Source organism: Syngnathoides biaculeatus, chromosome 9, assembly GCF_019802595.1.
Source record: "Syngnathoides biaculeatus isolate LvHL_M chromosome 9, ASM1980259v1, whole genome shotgun sequence".
NCBI lineage: Eukaryota > Metazoa > Chordata > Actinopteri > Syngnathiformes > Syngnathidae > Syngnathoides > Syngnathoides biaculeatus.
The window spans coordinates 10,938,572-10,959,056 of record NC_084648.1 but is presented as its reverse complement, the minus strand read 5'-3'; the positions used below and the strand labels follow the sequence as shown (position 1 = coordinate 10,959,056).

Genomic DNA, 20,485 nt, shown 5'->3' with positions numbered 1-20,485 from the left:
CCTGCTACGATTATATATCACTTTCACAGAAGAATGGTGGACAGGCACTTTTTTGAGCAGGGCCATGTTAAGCAATTTGGAGGGTGTTTTTATAGTGCAATACCCATTAAATGCCAGTAGGCAGTTTGTGCCTGCAAAAACCTCTGTTCTCTCTCATTACTAGTTTCTTAGGAGTTTTCAATAAATGAGCAGTTTTCCTGACTTTCAGTTTTACATACAGTATGCTTGTGTTGCAATCACGTGATAATTTCTACAGGCAAGCTAGGTGTTGCAGACGACATCACCATGGCAATGTCCACAGACCCATGTGTAAGTGGCGAACGGCAGATGTTTTCTGCCTACTTTAATTCACTCAATGATGTCGCCAAAGCTAGATATGTACAGAAGCTCAACCTCAGCCAAGATACCGATCTATATACTCTCCCCAATGATGTACTTTCAAAGGATCTGAAAGATTTGCCTGAAGTAGAATATCCGGACATTAGAAATGCACAAAATGATCAGAACAGACCTTCAAATAATTTGCCTTGTGTACTCGAGCTTTGCTCAGATAAGCACGTTGTATATTTGCAAGCCACTTTTGTTGCCGTTTTTTTGATAACCCTATTGTATCTTCTCCTTCATGCAATCTGATCTTTTGAACACGGCGAAATCGCTTCCCAATGTTGTCTCTCTTTCCGCAATTTCCACATCCGTAGACAACAAAAATGTGGCATGATGACAAAAGATGAGATGTTCCCGGCACATCCCACAGGAGATGTGCAACAATGGCAGTCAAGTATCTGGATGAACAAGCATGGCGTCACGTGCAACTCAGCCATTCCTAGGCATGTCCCAATCTGATCTTTGAGATTGGAAATTGGTCGATATCGGGGAGGAGCATATCAGACTTGATCTAAAATTTCTGATTTTACCACTCTTATACAACCAATACTTTCCTCGCTATGCTCGAGCACTTCTATCCAGCACAGCCTGAATGGGATGCGAAGCCTACGCGATCACAACAACGGGTTGCTAAGTGGTAACATAACAAGGGAGTAACAAGTAAAAGCCTCTTTATCCTTGCACGTGTGGCGTGCACTGACATCACTGCGGCTCTCACGAAAGTAGTTTGCTTTTATACTCGAGTGCAATCCATGCGTTTTGAAAATGTGCTCCAGTTCTTCTCCAAGTCAGAGGTGTCACTACGGCTGGTATTGGCTAGTATGCAACAGTGTGGAGTTTCCTCAGCACTTTTTAGTCATTTCCTATAGCCGTTATTACGTTCCTTTCTGTAACAAGGACAAAGCAACAACAATGGTGACCGTGGAACAAAAAGACCGAAATGACCAGATGAATTGTTTAATTTTGCTGCAGAATCAATAAAGAAGGTGGCAATGTTACATGCATTAAGTTTTTCCACACTTCAGTTGAAGTTCACCGTATTACTAAACAGATATTTACACCTATAGATTGTTAAAATACGTCACAGACGTTGTTCATCAAAATCATTTCGCTCAAAACTAACACACTGAATAAAACATTATCATTGATAAGCTAATATAAATTACCACTAAACTCATGGCACTTGTTTAAAAAATAAAATAATAATTGTACACAAACACTGTATAAACATACAAAGGGGAAATAAAAAAATACTCTTCATATATTCTTCAAACTCTGAAAAATTCAATAAAATTCAAATGCAACTTCTACTTCCTTTGTTACTTCAGATGCATCTCATTGCGTGCAGCACACCGCCCCACAAAGGTTAAGATGTGCACAGCAGTTACTTTGTGTAATGTACAACCGGTGTTAGAGTTTGGTTTACATTGCTGGTAGTAAGTCGGACTTGTTTACAGTGAGGGTTGGTCTGGTTCGGTAGCTTGAGTATTGCATCTATGCTCTTTGCAGATGATGTGGTTCTGTTGGCTTCATTAAGCCATGATCTCCAATACTGACTGGCAATGTTTGCAGCCAAGTGTGAAGCGGCTGGGATGAGAAGCAGCCCCTTCAAATTGGAGACCATGGTCTTCAGTCGGAAAAGGGTGGCATGCCCTCTCCGGGTAGGGGATAAGATCCTGTCCCAAGTGAAGGAGTTCATGTATCTTGGGGTCTTGTTCATGAGTGAGGGAAGAATGGAGCGAGAGCTCGACATGCGGATCGGTGCAGAATCTGCATTGATACGGGCTTTGTATTGGTCCGTTTTGGTCAAGAAGGAGCTAAGTCGAAAAGCAAAGCTCTCAATTTACCCGTCGATCTACATTCCTAACTTCACCTATGGTCACGAGCTCTAGGTCGTGACTGAAAGAAAGAACAAGATCCCGAATACAAGCAGTCGAAATGCATTTCCTCCGCAGGGTGTCGGGGCTCTCTCTTAGAGATTGGGTGAGAAGCTTGGTCATCCGGGAGTGGCTCAGAGTCGAGCCGGTACTACGCCGCATTGAGAGGAGCCAGATAAGGTGGCTGGGGCATCTGATTTAGATGGCTCCCGTACTCTTTCCTGGTGAGATGTTCCTGGCATATCCCACAGGAAAGAGTGCCCAGGGACAACCTAGGACACACTGGAGAGACTACGTCTCTTGGCTGGCCTGGGAACGCCTCAGGATCCCTCTGGAAGAGCTGGATGAAGTGGCTGGGGAAAGGTAAGTCTGGGCAATCCCTGCTAAAGCTACTGCCCCCAAGACCTGATCCAGAAAAGTGGTAGAAGATGGACCCTGTAAATGAGGGCTCATTCATTGCTTTTTGTACTTTTTTTTCAAGTTATGCTACGCCTCTATATAGAGCTTTTAATTACCTTCCACTGCACAGTTAAGTGTACAACAGAAACAGTGAAGACATTCTAATAGATTCTAAAAATATATAACACTCCCCATATTGATTTTACAGTTTAAGATAAAAAGAAGAGCTTTGATGTAAAGGGATCATAATAATGATGTCATTAGTTGAAAACAATAGATTTGGAATGAGTGTGAAGGAGAAAAGAGCACGCATATAAAAACAAGACACCAAATATAAGTGGGCGGCAGAGGAATGGGGTGGAATATGTTGAAGAGAGATAAGAAGAGAAAAAAAAGCCTGCATTGGTAATTACCAAACACGATTTGGTTCTTGGGGGAACTTGTCTGGGACTCGCGGGCCTTGCTGGCGAGCCTCGACCATATGGAGGGAGGCTTGCAATTGCTCTCCCCGAAGCCCATGACCAGTCTGCTGCCGAGCCCTTGAACTGAATGCAGAATGAGAGTTGCCAGACCTAATGTTCTACCCGTGTGCCATTTATGCCACAAAACAAATCTGATCACTGTTAATTACACGGTGACTAAAGTCGGGAGGGGCCTCCCGCCACACACACACACACACACACACACACACACAGACACACACACACACAAACACACACACAGAGATACTTGCATTCAATAATATGCACGCCATCATCTGCTTAGGGATGACATTTTAAGATGTGATTGGGCAGGCTAACAAGCGTCTCCAGTACGAAGCCAAAGGATCATTTTGTACCAGGCTGCACTGACATGATAACCTTATTTAATTTACATACATGAGACAGCAGCGTAGATATGTCATCTGTGTCACATTTGAGAGGCTCTGGGCTCAAACCTTGGACCCAGAGCTTCTGTGTAGCATTTGCATGTAGCACCTGTTTGTGTGGTGGTGTTTTTTTTGGGTACTCCAGTGTGTCCTCCCACATTACAAAAACACGCCCGTCAGGTTCAGTGATAACACTAAATTGTCCATAGCCATCAATGTGAGTATTAATCATTGTCTATTTCTGTATTTGCCCTGCAATAAATCAATGACCAGTCCAGGGTGTACCCTGCCTCTCACTCTAAACTCAGATGGGGTAGACTCCAGCTCACTTGAGACCTTAATGAGGATGCACTATAGAAAATGGAAGGATGGATTCAGATATTTACTAGGTGGCATCACAGTGAATTGGTTACCAGACCTGCTTCAAGCAAGCTTATTGGATTTTTCTTTCATTTGGGTATTCTGACTTCTCAAAATTGCAATTAATTGAAGACTTCAAATTGTACATAGATGTGATATGTTTAGAGCTATAATGACAAAAGAACAAATAAAAAGAAAATATTTCTTTGACAAAGAATTTGATATTTATTTATTTTTAGGTAGGATTTTTATATTTTCATGTCTTGAATTTGAGGCCAACAAGCTGTGTATGGAAGTGGTCGGAGGCAAGAAAAAAAAAAAAAGTTGGGGCAAATGCTGCCTTAGAGGCAGGGGGCTGTGTGGTAAAGGCCCCCCCCCCACCAGGCCGAGAGGTACACTTGGTATGCAAGGGGTACTTCTTCAAAGAATAAGTGTGTGCATATATGTATGAGTGTTTGTGATAAGTGGTGTGGAGAGGGACTTTATAGAAGGACAGTGAGTAGAAGGTAAGCAGGGTATATATTTGTGTGTGTGTGTGTGTGTGTGTGTGTGTGTGTCTGTACACATAGCCCTGAGTCCTCCCACGCAGTCTGTTTGACCCCAGTGCATATGTGCTTAAACAAGCGCCATGTAGCCAAGGCGGCACATGGCTGTGCTTCTTTAATGAGGTGGGCTGTGCGGACGGGCTACGATTCTCATCTAATGAGAGCGGTTGTGCTGGTAAAAGTGCACCGCTGGAGTCTATGTCATTAAGAATGTCTCTGGCCGTGGAAGTGGCTTTGCCTCTTATGACAATTCACAATGATAATGTTATCTTTTAAAAACTATGGTGGCCTGAAGTTTTGCATTTTAGGAAAACATGATCAAAAGCCAAAACACTTTTAAACTTCAGAAAAATGAATACATTCCAAAACACTAACATTTTGGGAAAAATAAATTAACAAAACCCAAAACACACTTATATTTTGGCAAACAAAGTAACTAAAGCCGAAACACTTTTACAGAAGATGAAACAAACTATAAAAGACGAAACAGCAGGAAAGGGATTTTGTTCATTTATTTCTGGGAATGTAAAAATTGTTTTGGCTTTTGTTATATTGTTTTACACTTCCAAGAAATCGTAAAAATCAGACTAGTGTGAGAAATTGATTTTTTTTTTGCAGCGACAATAATGCAGATGCGGAAAATATATGGCGTTGAAATGGCAGACTATTACATTTACATTAAACATGCTATTATGGACATTCTGAAGGTGAGGCTAAAGGAGTGGAGCAGATGGTAAACTGTTCGTCAGAACGAGAAAAAACAAAAACCGAATGACATTATCTTCCAAGATTTTCTTTTAAAAAGCAATGTCATAGATGCTTAATTGATGATCAAAAGAAGAGACTTATTTAAATTGAAGAAACAGTAGGTGAATTAGAGCAGTGACTTTCTAGAGGTGGTGGATCTAGGCTCTCTCTTGTGGTAAATTAAGTGAATTAAATGCTCAAAGTGCATAAAATATAAACTCTGCCTGTAGTAGAAACGGAGAGCTCACCCCGGTGGCAGCAAATAGCAGTCGATCTCAACGACTGGACAATACTTACTAATCCCTGCGGCTCACAGTGGTTAACTTTTGATTTAGAGGAGCGTCATCTCTAGCTACCATAGCACCCAAAAAAAGTTTAATTGCAATAACATTTATATGCAAAGCACTGGAGTCATTAAAACAGTAAAAGACAAAGCAGAACACAACTAGCAAATACAACTTTCTGAAAGCCAATAAAATGTCCTCTCTTATGTATTTGATGGGCGAGCATCCAGTATTGAAATGACTGCAAATTATCACTCATCTACTTCGGTGGAGATTCCAGAAAGGGGTCTGTTGCGGATTACACTAATGTTTCTCTTTAATCACCGCAGAGCAGCGACTGACAGACAGCCACAAAATTACAACGGTAAACATGATGCTGTGTTGTCGATGGATTAGCTAAGCAGCAATTTCGTGTGGAAATTCCAAGTGCAACACAACTGCCTGGTTGAAATTCAACAGATTTGAAAGAAAATGTGAAATGAATTCCAAGCCATTAGAAAAACTTCATGAACTGTACTGGCAAACATTCTTAACTATGTATAATGCAAATGTAATGTAAATTTCACCAATGAAACTGAATAAAACTCACCGACTACTCAACCTTCAAAAAATGCCATTTAAGTATTGCTTGAAGTTGTCACTGTCAGCAGGCAGTAAGAGAAAAGTACTTAATGTTAAACTAACTATATTTTTAAACTTCCCTGTATATTTACTTACAGAGGGGTTCTGGGTTTCCAATTGAATTCGCTCTCTCTGGTGGTGATGTAACCCGAACTTGTATGTAAGAACGTATTGTAATATCAATCTACACAAATGTGGTAGGTACTAAATTCACTTGTTGACTTTCGATTAAATCATTCATGAGCAGGGTAGCAATTTTTTGCCTTATTGAGATAAAAGTCTCCTAACAGGCCACAATCAAGGAAATAACACTTCTTCGTTTATGGTTTATATGCTAAATAATATGATATATATGACATGTGTATATATATATATGATAAGTATATATATATATGATTTACTAATTTATAATCTCGTCCCAAAAATGGGACACTGGCCGTGAGAGGGTACACCAAGAAAACCCAATCTTAGTAGATCATCCCAAAGACCAGAATCAGAATCAGATTAAAACACTTAAATATTTTGATATACTGCTGGATAAAATGCATGAAAATCATTATGTCCCAAAAATGGGACACTGCCCATGACTGGGTTAAAATGAGGATAAGAGGAGCAGATAATGGATGGTCAATGTCACGCTTTTTTAAAAAAATGTATGTGTGCTGTGGCATCAATAAAAAAAAAAGCCACAGAAAAACAAAACACACCTTTGCAGTTGGTGCTTTAGATGCTCACTGATCTTAGGTCTCGTGAGACTTGCTGAACTCAGATTATGTTTTAAAGTTTTGTTTGACTTCTAAGAAGACATTTTTCCCAGAAAATTCTGGTTGAACTTCAGATCATCATACTTCTGATGTATACAAGGTAAGATTGTATAACTGTAGATATGCAGGCAGTAGTATGATGAGTTTGTATAGGCCAGGGATTGCCACGATTCCTTAGTCCCTCATACAAGAGTGCACAAAAACAGATGTTCATAATAGTCTACCTTACTAGTCATTACCTTGGCATAAACATAAGTAACCATGGACATGTAACTCACAATGGATGTTTTTCTACTCTTCTATTCCCTAATCCTAGCCACACGATAATAATGAGAAGAAAAAAAATAACACCGTGGGATGTGTGGAGTGTTCAAAGCCGCCACCCTGGCCTGTTTTCAAATGAGCACTGCGTCTCCCCCGCCTTGTGCTCCTGTTGCGATCAGAACTTTGATCACCTCCGACAGTAACTTCCAACCAAACATTTAAATTTAAAATCACATCTGCCCCGAAAACCTGAGCATTAGAATTTAACAGGTGTTTCGAAGGAACTTGTTACGGAATTTGCGATTACATGCTCAAACACACACGCGCCTTTAATTCAATGCTTTTCACGCGTGCACACGCACGTAGACCCAAACACACACACACAACACACCGAGTAGGAAACAGAACGCCCGCCCAACTGAATGCTATGCCATGGGATAGCAGATCTGTTTACCTGGTCGCTTTTCTGTCAATAGGTACCAAAGTTAAAGAAACAAAACAGCCAGTGCAAACAACAACAGCTACACAAGTTCAGTAAATAAAGCTTTATATCCCAAAGTTTAAACACAAAAGCAATTAAGAGCAACGTTATGAGTAATTTGCATATATTTCTCATAGGTATGAACAGCTGTGTGAATGAAGTGCATTTCTGTAACGTTTTTCACTACACCATGCAAGGTGCTGCTTGACCCACTGGGAGGAGTTTAGGGTTCAGTACCTTCACTAGGGGCACTTCGGCAGTATACAGTGTGAGCTGGGAGTCGAACTGCCGATCATTCAGTAGACTTTACGCTGTTTTGAATTGTGCCATCGGCCAATAATGAGCATTTTATGCGGATCGGTTTTGTTATAATTCACCAATCCGATCAATGGCTCCACAAAAGACAATTGCTCTGCATTGCCAACGTGCCCAGTATGTTTGAATAAAAAGAAGCAAGTTTGTTTTTAGCCTTCGCGGGTGTCTTTTGGAGTCACTGATGATGTACTGGTACACAGACCTGGCTTTAATGCGGGCAGCGTGGGATCGATTAGCGTTCAGTGATGGTGTTGATATGTGCCCTGTGAATGACTGGCGACCAGTTCAGGGTGTAGGCCGCCTTTCGCCCAAAGTTAGCTGGGAAAGGCTCCAGCACTCTCACGATCAATCCGAGGATAACCCACTTGGGAAATGAATGGGTGTCTTTTGGCGTAGAGCTGTTAATGTCTGACAGCCAATAAAATTATTAAAAAAAGAAAAAAATGTTGGTGGCATGGGAGAAACAAGACGGCTGAGAAAACACATTAATGCCCAGGTAAGACTACTATTACTGTAATAAGATCTTGTACTCTGATACCACCGTATCCTGTTTCTTTTTTTAACTTTCATAGGGATTTATCTTGTCAACTCAACTACAACCAGGTAGACTCATTATTGTGAGAATGACAACAAGTACATTTGACTATATTATAAGAAGAAAATGGGGGTTAAAAAACGTGTTGGTGGTCACTGGTGATCAAGACAGGGAAGGACATTCATGTAAGGCTTATTTGAGGGATGTTCACGTAATTTTAATACGACACAGGTCACAAGCAGTCATCAAAATGTTACATAGCCTTGCAAGCTGGTGCTAGCGCCTGTGGTTGTGTGTCAACATGCTGCCATTCTGTTGAATACATGGTCTGAGCAGAACAGTGATTTGCAACCTTTAAGGGGCCAAGGCACATACTTGTCAAATAAAAGAATCTCACTGCGGCCTAACAAACAAGTGCCACAAAAAGTACATACATGAAATGCTGTATGTACTTATTGTCATCTAATAGAAGTCCATGAATTTGTTGTGTCACTATGCCTCATTGGCATAGATATACAAAGATACATTTATTGTAAATATACAGTATATTTGTACACAAGTATATACAGTAAATGAACAGGTAAATTAAATACTCATTGCGCCATGTTGTGATCAGATCAGCGATCGGTTAGCATTTTTTTAAACTCGTTGATCGGCCCCAAAAATCCTGACCGTGCAAAGCCTACCCTTCAGTCACTAGTCAACCTGCTCGACCAACTGACCCACGGACGCCCAGGAGTATTCCATTTTAAAGGATCCACTGTATATACTAACTATAGGCACACAGCATCTATTCTAAATACCATATTAATTACTGGCAGCAAAAATACAGTACTGCAGTTAATTGCTGGCTAAACGAGCCATTTATACATACGGTGGGGAATGAGGGAAAGTGGTGCAGGTCAACAGCTTCTACTTAACATTTGGAGTGTAATGTGCGACAGTCGGTTGGGTATTACTGAACAACTCAAACAGAGCAAGGACAGCTTGCCAAGCCACGAAGATTAATCAGATGCCGCAAATGTTATCTTTACGAAGTTCAGTCGTAGTTGGGTGTGTGTGACTTCAGTCTGACTTGGTGTGGTCAAAAAAAAAAGAAAGAATGCAACTCAACCTCATTAGGCACCAATTGCCACTTCATTTGGCTGTTGTATTCATCACACTACAAGGCCTTCTATCATCCCAGGGTGACGGTTCAAAGATTGCGAGCTATCACACGCCACTGCAACCTCATACACACACGCATCTGGTATCATCTTCCACACCTATAAACTCCAATTATACATTTCAGTTGGAGTTGGTCTCGGCTGTTACTAGCTTGCAGCCAAAAAACCTCTAAGGCAGTGTTTCTCAACCTTTGCGCCATCGAAAAAAAAAATTGAAATTGACATTTGGGAGAATTAAAAAAAAAATACATTTTAACTATAAACTAGATTATACCGTAGTACACTATTTGGGGCTAGTCGTGGCCATTTCAAATGGTGGCTGGTATGTGGTTACTGACACCCTTTCAATGAGTTTGAATGTGATTAGTTCTGAAAACAGTCATGTCTCTTTTTTCAGATTAAACGAAATTATGCAAATGGGTATATCACGACTTCAAATCACTTTAGGATAGCCAATAGCTATTTTCCTTATTAAGAAGTTGGTATCATGGAGTGAGTGAACCGGTTTGTTTGGTGGCACTGACAAGTGGAAAGAAAACCATAAGAAAGACTTCATTGATTAATTGAAGTCAACTCTTTTGTCAACACCATAGAATTCAACACAAAAAAAAAAAAAAAAAAATCTATCAATTATCCTCTATGGGACACGAACATGATGCAACAGTGGCTGGAAATCACAGCTCTACGGCAAGAGACCAATGCTCACCCACCTTCAAGTTGGTTTGTTTATTGCTTGAGATGCAAATTGCTGTCTGCTGTTGTTCCTCCTGCTGTTGTTGCTGTTGCTGCTGCTGTTGTTGTTGTTGTTGTTGCAGCTGGGTCTGCAGTTGCAGTATCTGCTGCTCCTTTTGGGCCAGCTGGCTGCTCAGCTCCTGGTGGCTCTGCCGCAGCTTACTCTCACTTGACATGAGGGTCTGGTAGCACTGACTCAACTCACTATACAGCTGTCAAACACATGGAAGGTGTGGATGGGAAAAGGAAGAACTGGGGTGTGTAAAAAGGTCAAGTCAATCTGACATGGAAGGATACAATGCGCTAATGTCTGAGGTGAAGAAGCATGGAGGAATTTCTTCACCCTTGACTTGTCCCTAAGGTTGGCCGAAAAACTAATCATAATGTCTGTCGTGACAAAGCCGAAATGTAAGCAAAGGTGCAGTGTTAGCAAACAGCATGTCTGACAACTGGCACATCCGTGAAGGTTACTGACATGGGAAAGGGGGTATTTGTGTTTGGCAGTGTCCGCTAGGCCAAAAGCACAAATTTGCTACACTAAGTGATAACTGCATTTCAGCCATTAGTGATGAAGTGCTGCATCCACGAGCAAAAATACAAATAGTTTTACTACGTCTCTACACTTTTCTCTTTAGAGCTACTCGCCTCGTACTAACACCGTCGATTTGCTCGTCATCATCAAGGTGACGAAAGACATACTTGGCATTGGCCATATTGTGGGCAGGCAGAGGTCAGCAGTGGTTCAACTACATTAAACCGTACCCTCAAAACAGTCCAATTTCAAAGAGACAAGAAAAACAGTGTGAAATGTGTGGATTGGATATTTTAATGAAAGAACATCACAGACATATTAAAACATCTGGCAATTCTTGAACATTGTGGGGGAAGAAAATCATAGTACGGTACATTTCTTTAAATAATTTAGTTTTGCACTATAATTCCAATAATCTGGGGGCGGAGATTCTGTATTTGTGTTTGGTGATATGACCGCTTCATGCGCCAGATGCACAAATCCACTTAAAATGATTTAATTCTTTTAATGAACAAATATGGGTTAGTACGTATTTTTAAAGTTGCAAGTAGAAAATGACTTCCAATGTTTACTTTGGGAAAACAATATGGTCCCAGAACTGACTTTATTCAACCTTAAACATTATATTTTTTAGGTGAGGAGGAACTGATACCCTCAAAAATCTGGACAAGTAGGAAAAAAATATAAGACGTGTGAATGCATTTCATGATCCATTCATTTCCTGTGCTGCTTATCCTATGACCACTTGCCAGTCAAACAACATTGTCAATCAGGTATTGACCAGGGATTTATTAGTATCAACATAAGGAAAGTCAGCAATGTGAATCATTACATTAACAGCCCAAATGCAACATTCTTTTCAAATAATTGTAAGTTGTTAGACCAAATGTGTGCGTACCTTCTGGCAGGAGGTTGTGTCAGCGGTGTACACCTTTTCCTGGTTCTTCATCACTCTCTGTGTGTCCACATTGAATCCCTCCAGTTGCTTGATCAGATGACTCTGTTCCTCCGCATGCTCCACGCTTCGCTTGTACAACGTCTGCACTTCTGCAAACTCACACCTGGGGCACACTCGCACAAGATGTGTCACACAAATTAATTTTCAGCACAACAGTGTGACCGATAAAGTACAGGTAATACGGATCAATTCCCTGAGTTCCTATGGAATTACAAGAGTAAAGTGCTCCTCTAAGACGTGAAGCCATCTTTAATCACTGAGCTAAAACCTTGAGAGGGCTTGGCAAGCTCCAAATGTGACTGACACATCAGAGCACAGCGGCCATTAAAACAGAAAAGTAGTTAAAAAAAGGTTGAGATTACCTCTAAGGCTCCTAACGGTTCCCAGAGTTTTTATCATATCGACTACAGCTTAGCCAAAGCCTGCCCAGTTTCCCTTTTCTCTCTCCTTTAAAGTGCATCCACTATGCAGGGCTTACAGAGTGGCTTTAGGTGAGCCGTGGTTGGAAATATCAGTGTCACCCCCAAGCCTCGGTATTGAGAGCAATATACTTACATCAATCCCTGTGCACTGCATGCGCAGCGAGTTTCATTCAAAAAAGACACTCGCCACAAAATGTAACTAATTTACTCGTAGTTGTTTGGAGAAACCAGATGAGGAATATCGTCTAACACAGAACCCACCCAAGTTTACGAAGCTGATCCTCTTTTGTTGCCACCTCTTGTTCTTTGATAGAGATACAAGTGGCCAGTGTGCTGTTGAGGTTCTGCATCCTGGATATCTCCTGCCACGCGCTGCATACTTCTTCTTCAAGATCCTGATCATAGAATTAATTGTGGTAAGATATCTAATTTCTAAAAGACTGTCAAAAATGATATTTGCCAAAGATTAACATGTCTGGAATTGTTAAATGTATTTTTCATGTTCAAATATATCATTGCCCAAAATAATAGAATCATAGTTTGACATCATTGCTTTACATCCATCTTTTTAGCCGCTTATCCACACAAGGGTCGCGGGGAGTGCTGGAGCCTATCCCAGCTGTCAACGGGCAGGAGGCGGGGCACACCCTGAACTGGTTGCCAGGCAATCGCCAGGCACATAGAGACAAACAGACACACTCACAATCACACCTAGGTGTAATTTAGAGTGTCCAATTAATGTTGCATGTTTTTGGGATGTGGGAGGAAACCAGAGTGCCTGGAGAAAACCCACGTAGGCACGGGGAGAACTATTGCTTTACAATGGTATGAAAAATAATTTGATTTACAAGAATACGTTGGTAAACTGGGGAGGCTGGAGTTGGCAAGAATAAATTTGCAACATTCTAAGGAAAATTCAATGTATCAAGAAATTATGAAAACAAAGTTGCTATACTATGGGAAAGAAATTATTTCACGTGAATGAAGTCGTAACAGTCATAAAAAATGCAATTTCATGAACAAAAAGATAATTTCGATGGAAGAAATTTGACTGATTAAAAAGAATTGCAATTTTAATGTCTAATAACTTTTGGTCAGCATTCTACATTGTGACACAAAGAATCAAGTTAAAATGAGAAATTAGAAATAGCTTTACAAGAGTACTATACTGTCATAATGGGGGGGAAAGTAAGATTGCGGGAAAAAGGTTACAATTTTAAAAAGGATGCAATAGTAATTTCACCAAAAACATGTTCCAATTTTACAAGTAAAATTATGTAATTTATGACAGAACCAAAAATAAGGGAAAAATTATTGGAATAATGTAAAAATGATACGACAAAAAAACTAATTTTACAAGGAATAAGTATTCATTTTACAAGAATAAAGTCCTCACACTAAGAATAAGTACTAGGTAGTTGTAATATCCATCCAGCCATCCCTTTTCTGAGCCACTTATCCTCACAAGGGAGCGGGAGCGCTGGAGCCTATCCCAATTTTCCTTTTTTTCCCCATTTCAGGTTGCCTCTGTATATCAAAAACACATTTTTATTTTCATTTATTATAAAAAAAAAATGTACTTGTTTTGTCATCAATGTGTCCTATCACCACAGAAGAAAAAGTCAAGTTTCTTTATACGGAAGATATGCCAGATGGTGTTCTTCCAGGAATCTGGTCTTAAACTTTGCACCAGCGATTTCTTTATTTCAAATGTTAGTTTGAGAGGAAGTGAGGGATCACAGGTGTCAAGGTGTGCAGAAGAAAGGAAAATGCTATAGAGGACAAGGACCATCCTGTGTGTGTTATTCAAACCTTAACTCTGGCCTGAGAAGCCTCCCTCTGGCCATGGTGGTGCTTGGCCAGCCTCTCCTTCTCCTCCAGGTCAGCTTGCAGGGCGACACAGCGGGACATTAATCCCCCTTTCTCCTCCTCGAGTGCATGCGCCGCCTGCTGTGCCTCCTCCTCTTTCCTCTCACACTCAGTCTTCAATTCCTAGATGAGGGTGAGGGAGGTGTGCGTGTCAGGAGAAGGGGTCGAGAGGGCCATATAAACAATAGCAGAAGAAAAAGAAAGTTATTACGAAGAAGGATTTGCTTTCCCCCACGTTTATATGATTGTTTGCTACCAGTACAAGTCAAAAGGTACTCCTCTGATTTAGATTTGATATAAATGGAAAACAGAGAACCCTTGCTATATCACGGTTTAGGCATGTTTTGTACCCCTGCTAAATCAAAGCTTTTCAAATTATTGTTTATTAGATTTGATAGAAAAGGGGCAACATCAAATGTAGACTTGCTAACCACAAAAAATCTCCCAAAGACACGAGGAAGTATGTCATGGCCTAATGAAACAAAGGCTGAACTACTTGGCCATAATTTTAAAATGTGGGCTTAGTGAGCATATCACTCATCACTAAAAAGAATACAAACTCAACTGTGAAACATGGTGGTGGCAGCATCATTCTTTTGGGTTGTTTTTCAGAACTTGGTGCTGACTCCCATTAAACATGAGTTTGGCTTTCTGGGTTATTCTGAACAAAGCTAATGATGATGAGGGCGCGCATACTGGCACGATCACACTATTTTAGTTGTTTCTTTAACTTCCACTCTCAAAAAGAGTAAAGACATTTCAATTGGTCAACAAGTTGCAGGCCCCTTTAATGGTCAAAAGTGTTTTAAAATTATTATTTTTTTTAAATGGAAAAAAAAAACCTTGACATTTAAAATGGGATGTACAGACTCTATAGCCATTGTGTGCTAGCATTAAGCTAGCTGAATTATGTAAATACATGTTTTGGTTGTATATTTTGGTGTTTGAATACACAACATTGAATTCTTATTCTCAGTTTTACAGTGAACAACAGTTGGTAGTATAAAATAAGAAGCTGAAGTACACTGTGTTTCTCATTTGGAGAACCGTGTGAGCGAAAGTGAAAACTAAGGAATACCTTATAAAAGTAGCACTCATTATTACAATATGACTAAATTTGTTTAAAATATGTGGGGGGAGTTACACTATTGTTTTTTTCTGTAGCCTTTTATATTGCCTTTTTTCTCCAACCATGGGTGGCTTTGTTGAGTATCCCAACAGCACTACGGTTTACTGTATTGCGGGATTGAGTGGCCCCCTGGGTTTTTCCAATAAGTAACACAAGGGGTTAAGCCTGAATGAATATGTAATGATTGGCAAGGCTTTGATATTTTGTCCCCCCCCCCCCATTTTATCCAGGAAATGCCTGTGTAAGTGACTGATTGGCCAAGGTCACCTGTGCTGAGGGGCCCCTGCGAGCGAGCCGCTGGCTGTGTTAGCTGGACACATGCAGGTAGAAGGGCCACTGTGTCGGCTCTAATGAGAATGGCGCTTGCCCCAAGGCCCATTAGACTCCCCTTTTGATGCTGTCCCCCATGCCACCTCTCACCGTGAGACCACACCAAAACTGTGAGAGGACCATCCCTCTATCAATTAATCATGGTCGGGTCCCGTGCAGGCATAATTAGTTGGAGGCCGTGCAATAATACACACTTTTCACACTACTCTCCACTGATGCAGTCATTAAGTATTTATCTGCAGGTTAACAAAATGCTTTTCTCTACCAAATGTTAAGTACAGTATGTTCTGCTGTCGGAGGTAAAACAATTCCAGGGGAAAAAGACATGACGGTATAACAGTCTTCAATCATGAGCAATTCACTATTTTGTCTGTGACGAAACTGACAGGGGGACATGTGACTTTAGATGCCGCACAAAAAATAATTTATTGGACTAACCTGGAGTTGTTTGCTCTTGTCGAGCAGCTGTTGACACACAGCTTCCAGCTCGCTCTTCATTAAAGAAGCCTCCTCGTCCATCACAGGGTTTCTTTGGAGCAGCTTGTTTACCTCTTGCTGCTTCTCTGACACTTTCTGCAGACAGACATCCAGCAAAAGAGAAGACAAGTCATGAAATACAGTTTTACCTTCAATGCAGAATCTCATTGGTGAGAATTAGGTCATTTTTGTCTGGCTATAATGGACCAAAAAAAAAAGTAAAAACTTCCTACATAAGCACAGTAAATGACAATCTCACCTGATTTGGAAGCGATGTAGACCATTTCATAATGTTAGTAAACAATGGGATACTTCTGGGTGGTATCAAAGCAATTTACTACCATTGACTTAAACTGACAGACTTGTGTTATGAGTTTTAATCAATCATGAATCATATTTCTTTCTATTGATTATTCAGGTTTACTAAGCTGAAGCCAAGTAGCAATGTTACTGAGAGACAAAAATTTAATGTTGGCTCCACAGCAGCTTTTGTGGCCCTTCAGGCCTCTCTGCACAGGCAGCTGCGATTTGAACTTGTCTTATGATCCACTGCCTTCTGCGAGCATACACTCGTCTCAAATAACACGGTGCTCTGGGATGCAATTAATTGCCACGATGGAGGAAATTGGTCTGATCCATCCAGATCGTGGATTTAGGCAGTCCTTGCTACTTTCAGATCACTGTGCTAAGAGCACGGGAGTGTGGGCTTTAACAGAGATTTAGATGTGGGCATGTCAGATAAAGTCAAACGTTGATAATGAGGTCGGAGAGAATAATTTGAACCCCAGTTGTGCTCATTGGAGGGGAGGTGTTTTTTTTTTTTTTTTTTTCAAGTGTAGGACAGAAAACTTAGAATGCACACATTCCCCAACTAGGGGTAATAATGAAAACTTCTGTTGGAAAAAAAAAGGTTGTTGAAGTAGTAGTAGTAGTAGTAGTAGTAGTAGTAGTAGTAGTGGAGTGTACTGTAATGGATAGAGAAAAATATGAAAGAAGAAGGGCCCCATTTCTCTTACTCAATGTTACAAGCTTTGAGATAAAAACTGAAAAGTACCTGTTCTAGTCCCTGTATCTTGTAGTCTTTGGCCTGGAGGATCTCTAGCACCTTCCTGTCCTTCATCTCTCCTTTATGCTTTTCGCTAGAAGTTGGAAAGAATGACTGCCAATGAAGTGTATTGATAACCAAGTTAACATCAAAAGAAAGTGGCATTTTAAAGTAATCTTTAAAAAAAAAAAGAGAGAGAGGAGAGAGAGAGAGAGAGAGAGAGAGAGAGAGAGAGAGAGAGAAAAATCTAGAAACGGCACATAACACAGCATCCCAGGCAGAACAAATAAAAGACAAAGCTGAGCCGTAATTTGTGAAGTGATTGTCACGTCGAGTGGCGCAATTACATAGAAAATAATTTTTAATTGTGTGCAGGGGACTTATTAACAGCATGTCATTAGGGATCACACTTAAATCCTGATACTGTTTTCTTGCATTGTTAGGTGCTGCCGTTTTTTTTAGTAACAGTAAGTACTTAAATGGTAAATAAAAATAAATAACTAACGTCCATGTAAATCCAAATAAACATCTAAATTTGACACGTCACAAAGAGTTATGATGACAACACTAATTTGAATTACTTTTTTTCCCCAAATATGTAAAATGAGGCTTCAAAATCATCAATTGATGCTCTTTTTTCGAGAAACTAATGCCTAGACAACTCAGGGCTAGGCAATTAATTTAAATATAATTTCAATTTGGCCTTCTCACAATCAGAATGACAATACAATAAACAATATAAATAAAAGAAAAAAAATACTAATGGGGTGAAAGGCGCAGTGTATATTAACTGTCATTTTATCAGATCGTTTTGTTCAATATGGTCACATCAAATTAGCAGCGATCGTGATCTTATACAACAAGGGATGGGGGAGTCATGTCATTCGCCATCAAGGTCACCCAGCAGCCATTTTAGCCAAGTCATAAAAAACAAAACAAAACAAAACAAAAAAAGTATAGTGCACATAAAATTGTGAAAGACGGTTTAGCGCTACAACTAGTTCTCACTCTTCACATATTCAGCAATTATCTTCAAACATTGACTCATCTGTTTAGGAACAAATGTATGAATTTGCAGAACAGGGGGACTTTAATGGTCACGTGAATTACTGTGTCTATGAACTGAGGTAATGAAGTTTGTTTTTTTTTCCTCCATGGGGAAAAGTGGTTTATATAAGAGGGAAATATCTTAACACGGCGGCCCTACTGTCTGTCTGCAAGCGGTTCGCATGCTTGCCTCGTAGTTGGGATGCCCCAGTTTCAAATCTCAGCTCAGGCCTTTATGTGTTTCATCCCAGAGCTGGTGTGGACTTTGTGTGCATGTGTGTGTACTCTGGCTTCCTACCAATGCAACTGAAATTGCACATTTGCACAATGTACTATTGATTACTAAATTGTCCATAAGTGTGCAGGTAAGCGAGAATGGTTATTTGACTGTATGTGCCCTGTGGTTCACTGGCGATCATTCGAGGGTTTACTGTGCCACTCGCACAAAGTCAACAAAGATAAGCTCCAGCTGAGCCGCGATCCTTATGTGGACAAAGCGCAATCCAAGATGGATGGCTAGATGTTAACGTGGGCCCTTTAAAATGCATCGCCATGAATACGGAGCCAATTAATGCTCTCTCTGTATTAATGTAAATACAGATGAAAATGTAGCTCTCGAAAAAATTTACAGCAGCACCAGGGTGAACTTTCTTTCAGCCCCCAGCACATCTTTAATCGCGTGAACTTCTAGGGAGACAATAACAGAGCAGCAATTGGGGACCGGTTTGTTTCAACTGCTCAAGGCCACGAGGGCCCCCCTCCTCCATGTACTTATCGCACACTCCCGCTACACCTCCTATCTTCAAGGCCTTTCCTCCAGTCTCTTTGCCTCTTCTGATCAGGCTTCCCCCCTGACAAACACTCAAATAAGTATCTGTGAGGTCCCCGGGGGTGGGAGATGGAACGCGAGCTGCCCTAGCTACATCTCCTGGTGCGTCGGGGCTACACTTACCACATTTCCCTGTAAACCAACCAATCGCTCTGCAAAAAAAAAAATAATAATCCACGCGAAGAAAAGGAGGGGGTTTGAACGGAGGATCCCGGTGGGAACCTGCGCTTGACTGGAGTCGACACAATTACCATGTCAATATCCTCCTGAGCATCAGGTGATACAGTACACACTGCGATCTCTGGGCTGATGTTCCCCCGGCAGTCTCTGTGGACCGGCACACTTTGATGGGTTTCCTGTGGGGCTATGAACTAACTGAAGAGGGTGCGGAGAAGGAAAAGGAGGCACCTATACTGAGTAACTCTCTCTATGCAGTTATTCACAGTGTTTATTTTTTACTCTCCTGAATCTGCTAACAGCTCTCAGACCCTTGATATAGTATACAATGTGCACTCATGGTTACTTTAGCTGTTGTTTGCACTTATAATTTGGTTTTATGGTTGAGGCCAAAACAATCCACAATTGTCCTTATTCGCTATAACACACATCAGTCCAAGTTCTAAAGCACGTTTTATAAGGTGTTTTCATTGGCAAATAGGTATTATTTCCAGTACTTAATCGGCCAAGTGTGTCAAGCAGATACCATACAGGTGACGGTCTGGTGGTCACACATCGGTCAAGGAGATTTATCATACACAACATTTTACCATTTCATGATACAAGTTAAGGTAGTTTCCTCTCAGATAAAAACACAGTTGCTCTCCTCCCATGAAGTTGTTGTTTGTTACTGTGTCCCGTTATGATTGACAGCCGTGTTTTTTCTAGTTTTGTAATCTTTTGGAAACTGAGGAGCCTAGAGCAACAGACAGTTAAGCCCTAAAGAGGAAAAGTGAAATTAGCTTTTATACTAGGCCTATTAGTGTTTGACCAATTATTAGACCAAAAAAAAAGTTGTAATTTGACGAAAAACCTATTTTCTGATATAAATAGATAAGTTCGGACCACATTTTATTTGCACCCAAACCTAGTCACTTAATTTGCAGATAGAGATTCTTGGTCCAGTCCATTAGCATATGCACGAAGAAGAAAAAAAAAAGGTCTCATTTGTCTTGATATTTTTTATTCGAATAAAGTAGCTAAATTTATATTGCAGGAGTGCGAGTCCGAGTGCATCAGTGATTGAAACCATGCATTTTTTTTTCATATCACTTACTAAGCAGAAAAATCACCACTTAAAACAAAATTTAAACATCCTGCCTTTTATTTAGATAATGCAACAAAATACATTTTGAATACATTTTATGTTCTTGTGATAAAGCACACTGATTTGCAGCCACAACGAAATGGTGCGTCCGATGGCATTTTGGCATTACATATTTGTTATTTTCCAGGGCTTTCATTTTCACAGTGGTCTTTGTTTTTTTGGTCTATTTAGCCTGGTCATA

General features: G+C 40.4%; 1 protein-coding gene across 5 annotated transcripts in view; it reads right to left on the bottom strand.

Moving 5' to 3' along the window:
- cntln (centlein, centrosomal protein) overlaps positions 1–20,485 on the bottom strand; it is a 121,898-nt gene that overhangs the window by 94,598 nt on the left and 6,815 nt on the right. For all 5 annotated transcript variants that reach the window (XM_061829566.1, XM_061829568.1, XM_061829569.1 and 2 more), the window contains exons 3-8: positions 17,114–17,198; positions 16,021–16,155; positions 14,067–14,246; positions 12,516–12,649; positions 11,773–11,935; positions 10,321–10,554 (exon numbers count right to left, since the gene is read on the bottom strand). In XM_061829566.1, coding sequence (XP_061685550.1) covers positions 10,321–10,554; positions 11,773–11,935; positions 12,516–12,649; positions 14,067–14,246; positions 16,021–16,155; positions 17,114–17,198 — 931 coding nt within the window. The remainder of the gene's footprint in view (positions 1–10,320; positions 10,555–11,772; positions 11,936–12,515; positions 12,650–14,066; positions 14,247–16,020; positions 16,156–17,113; positions 17,199–20,485) is intronic.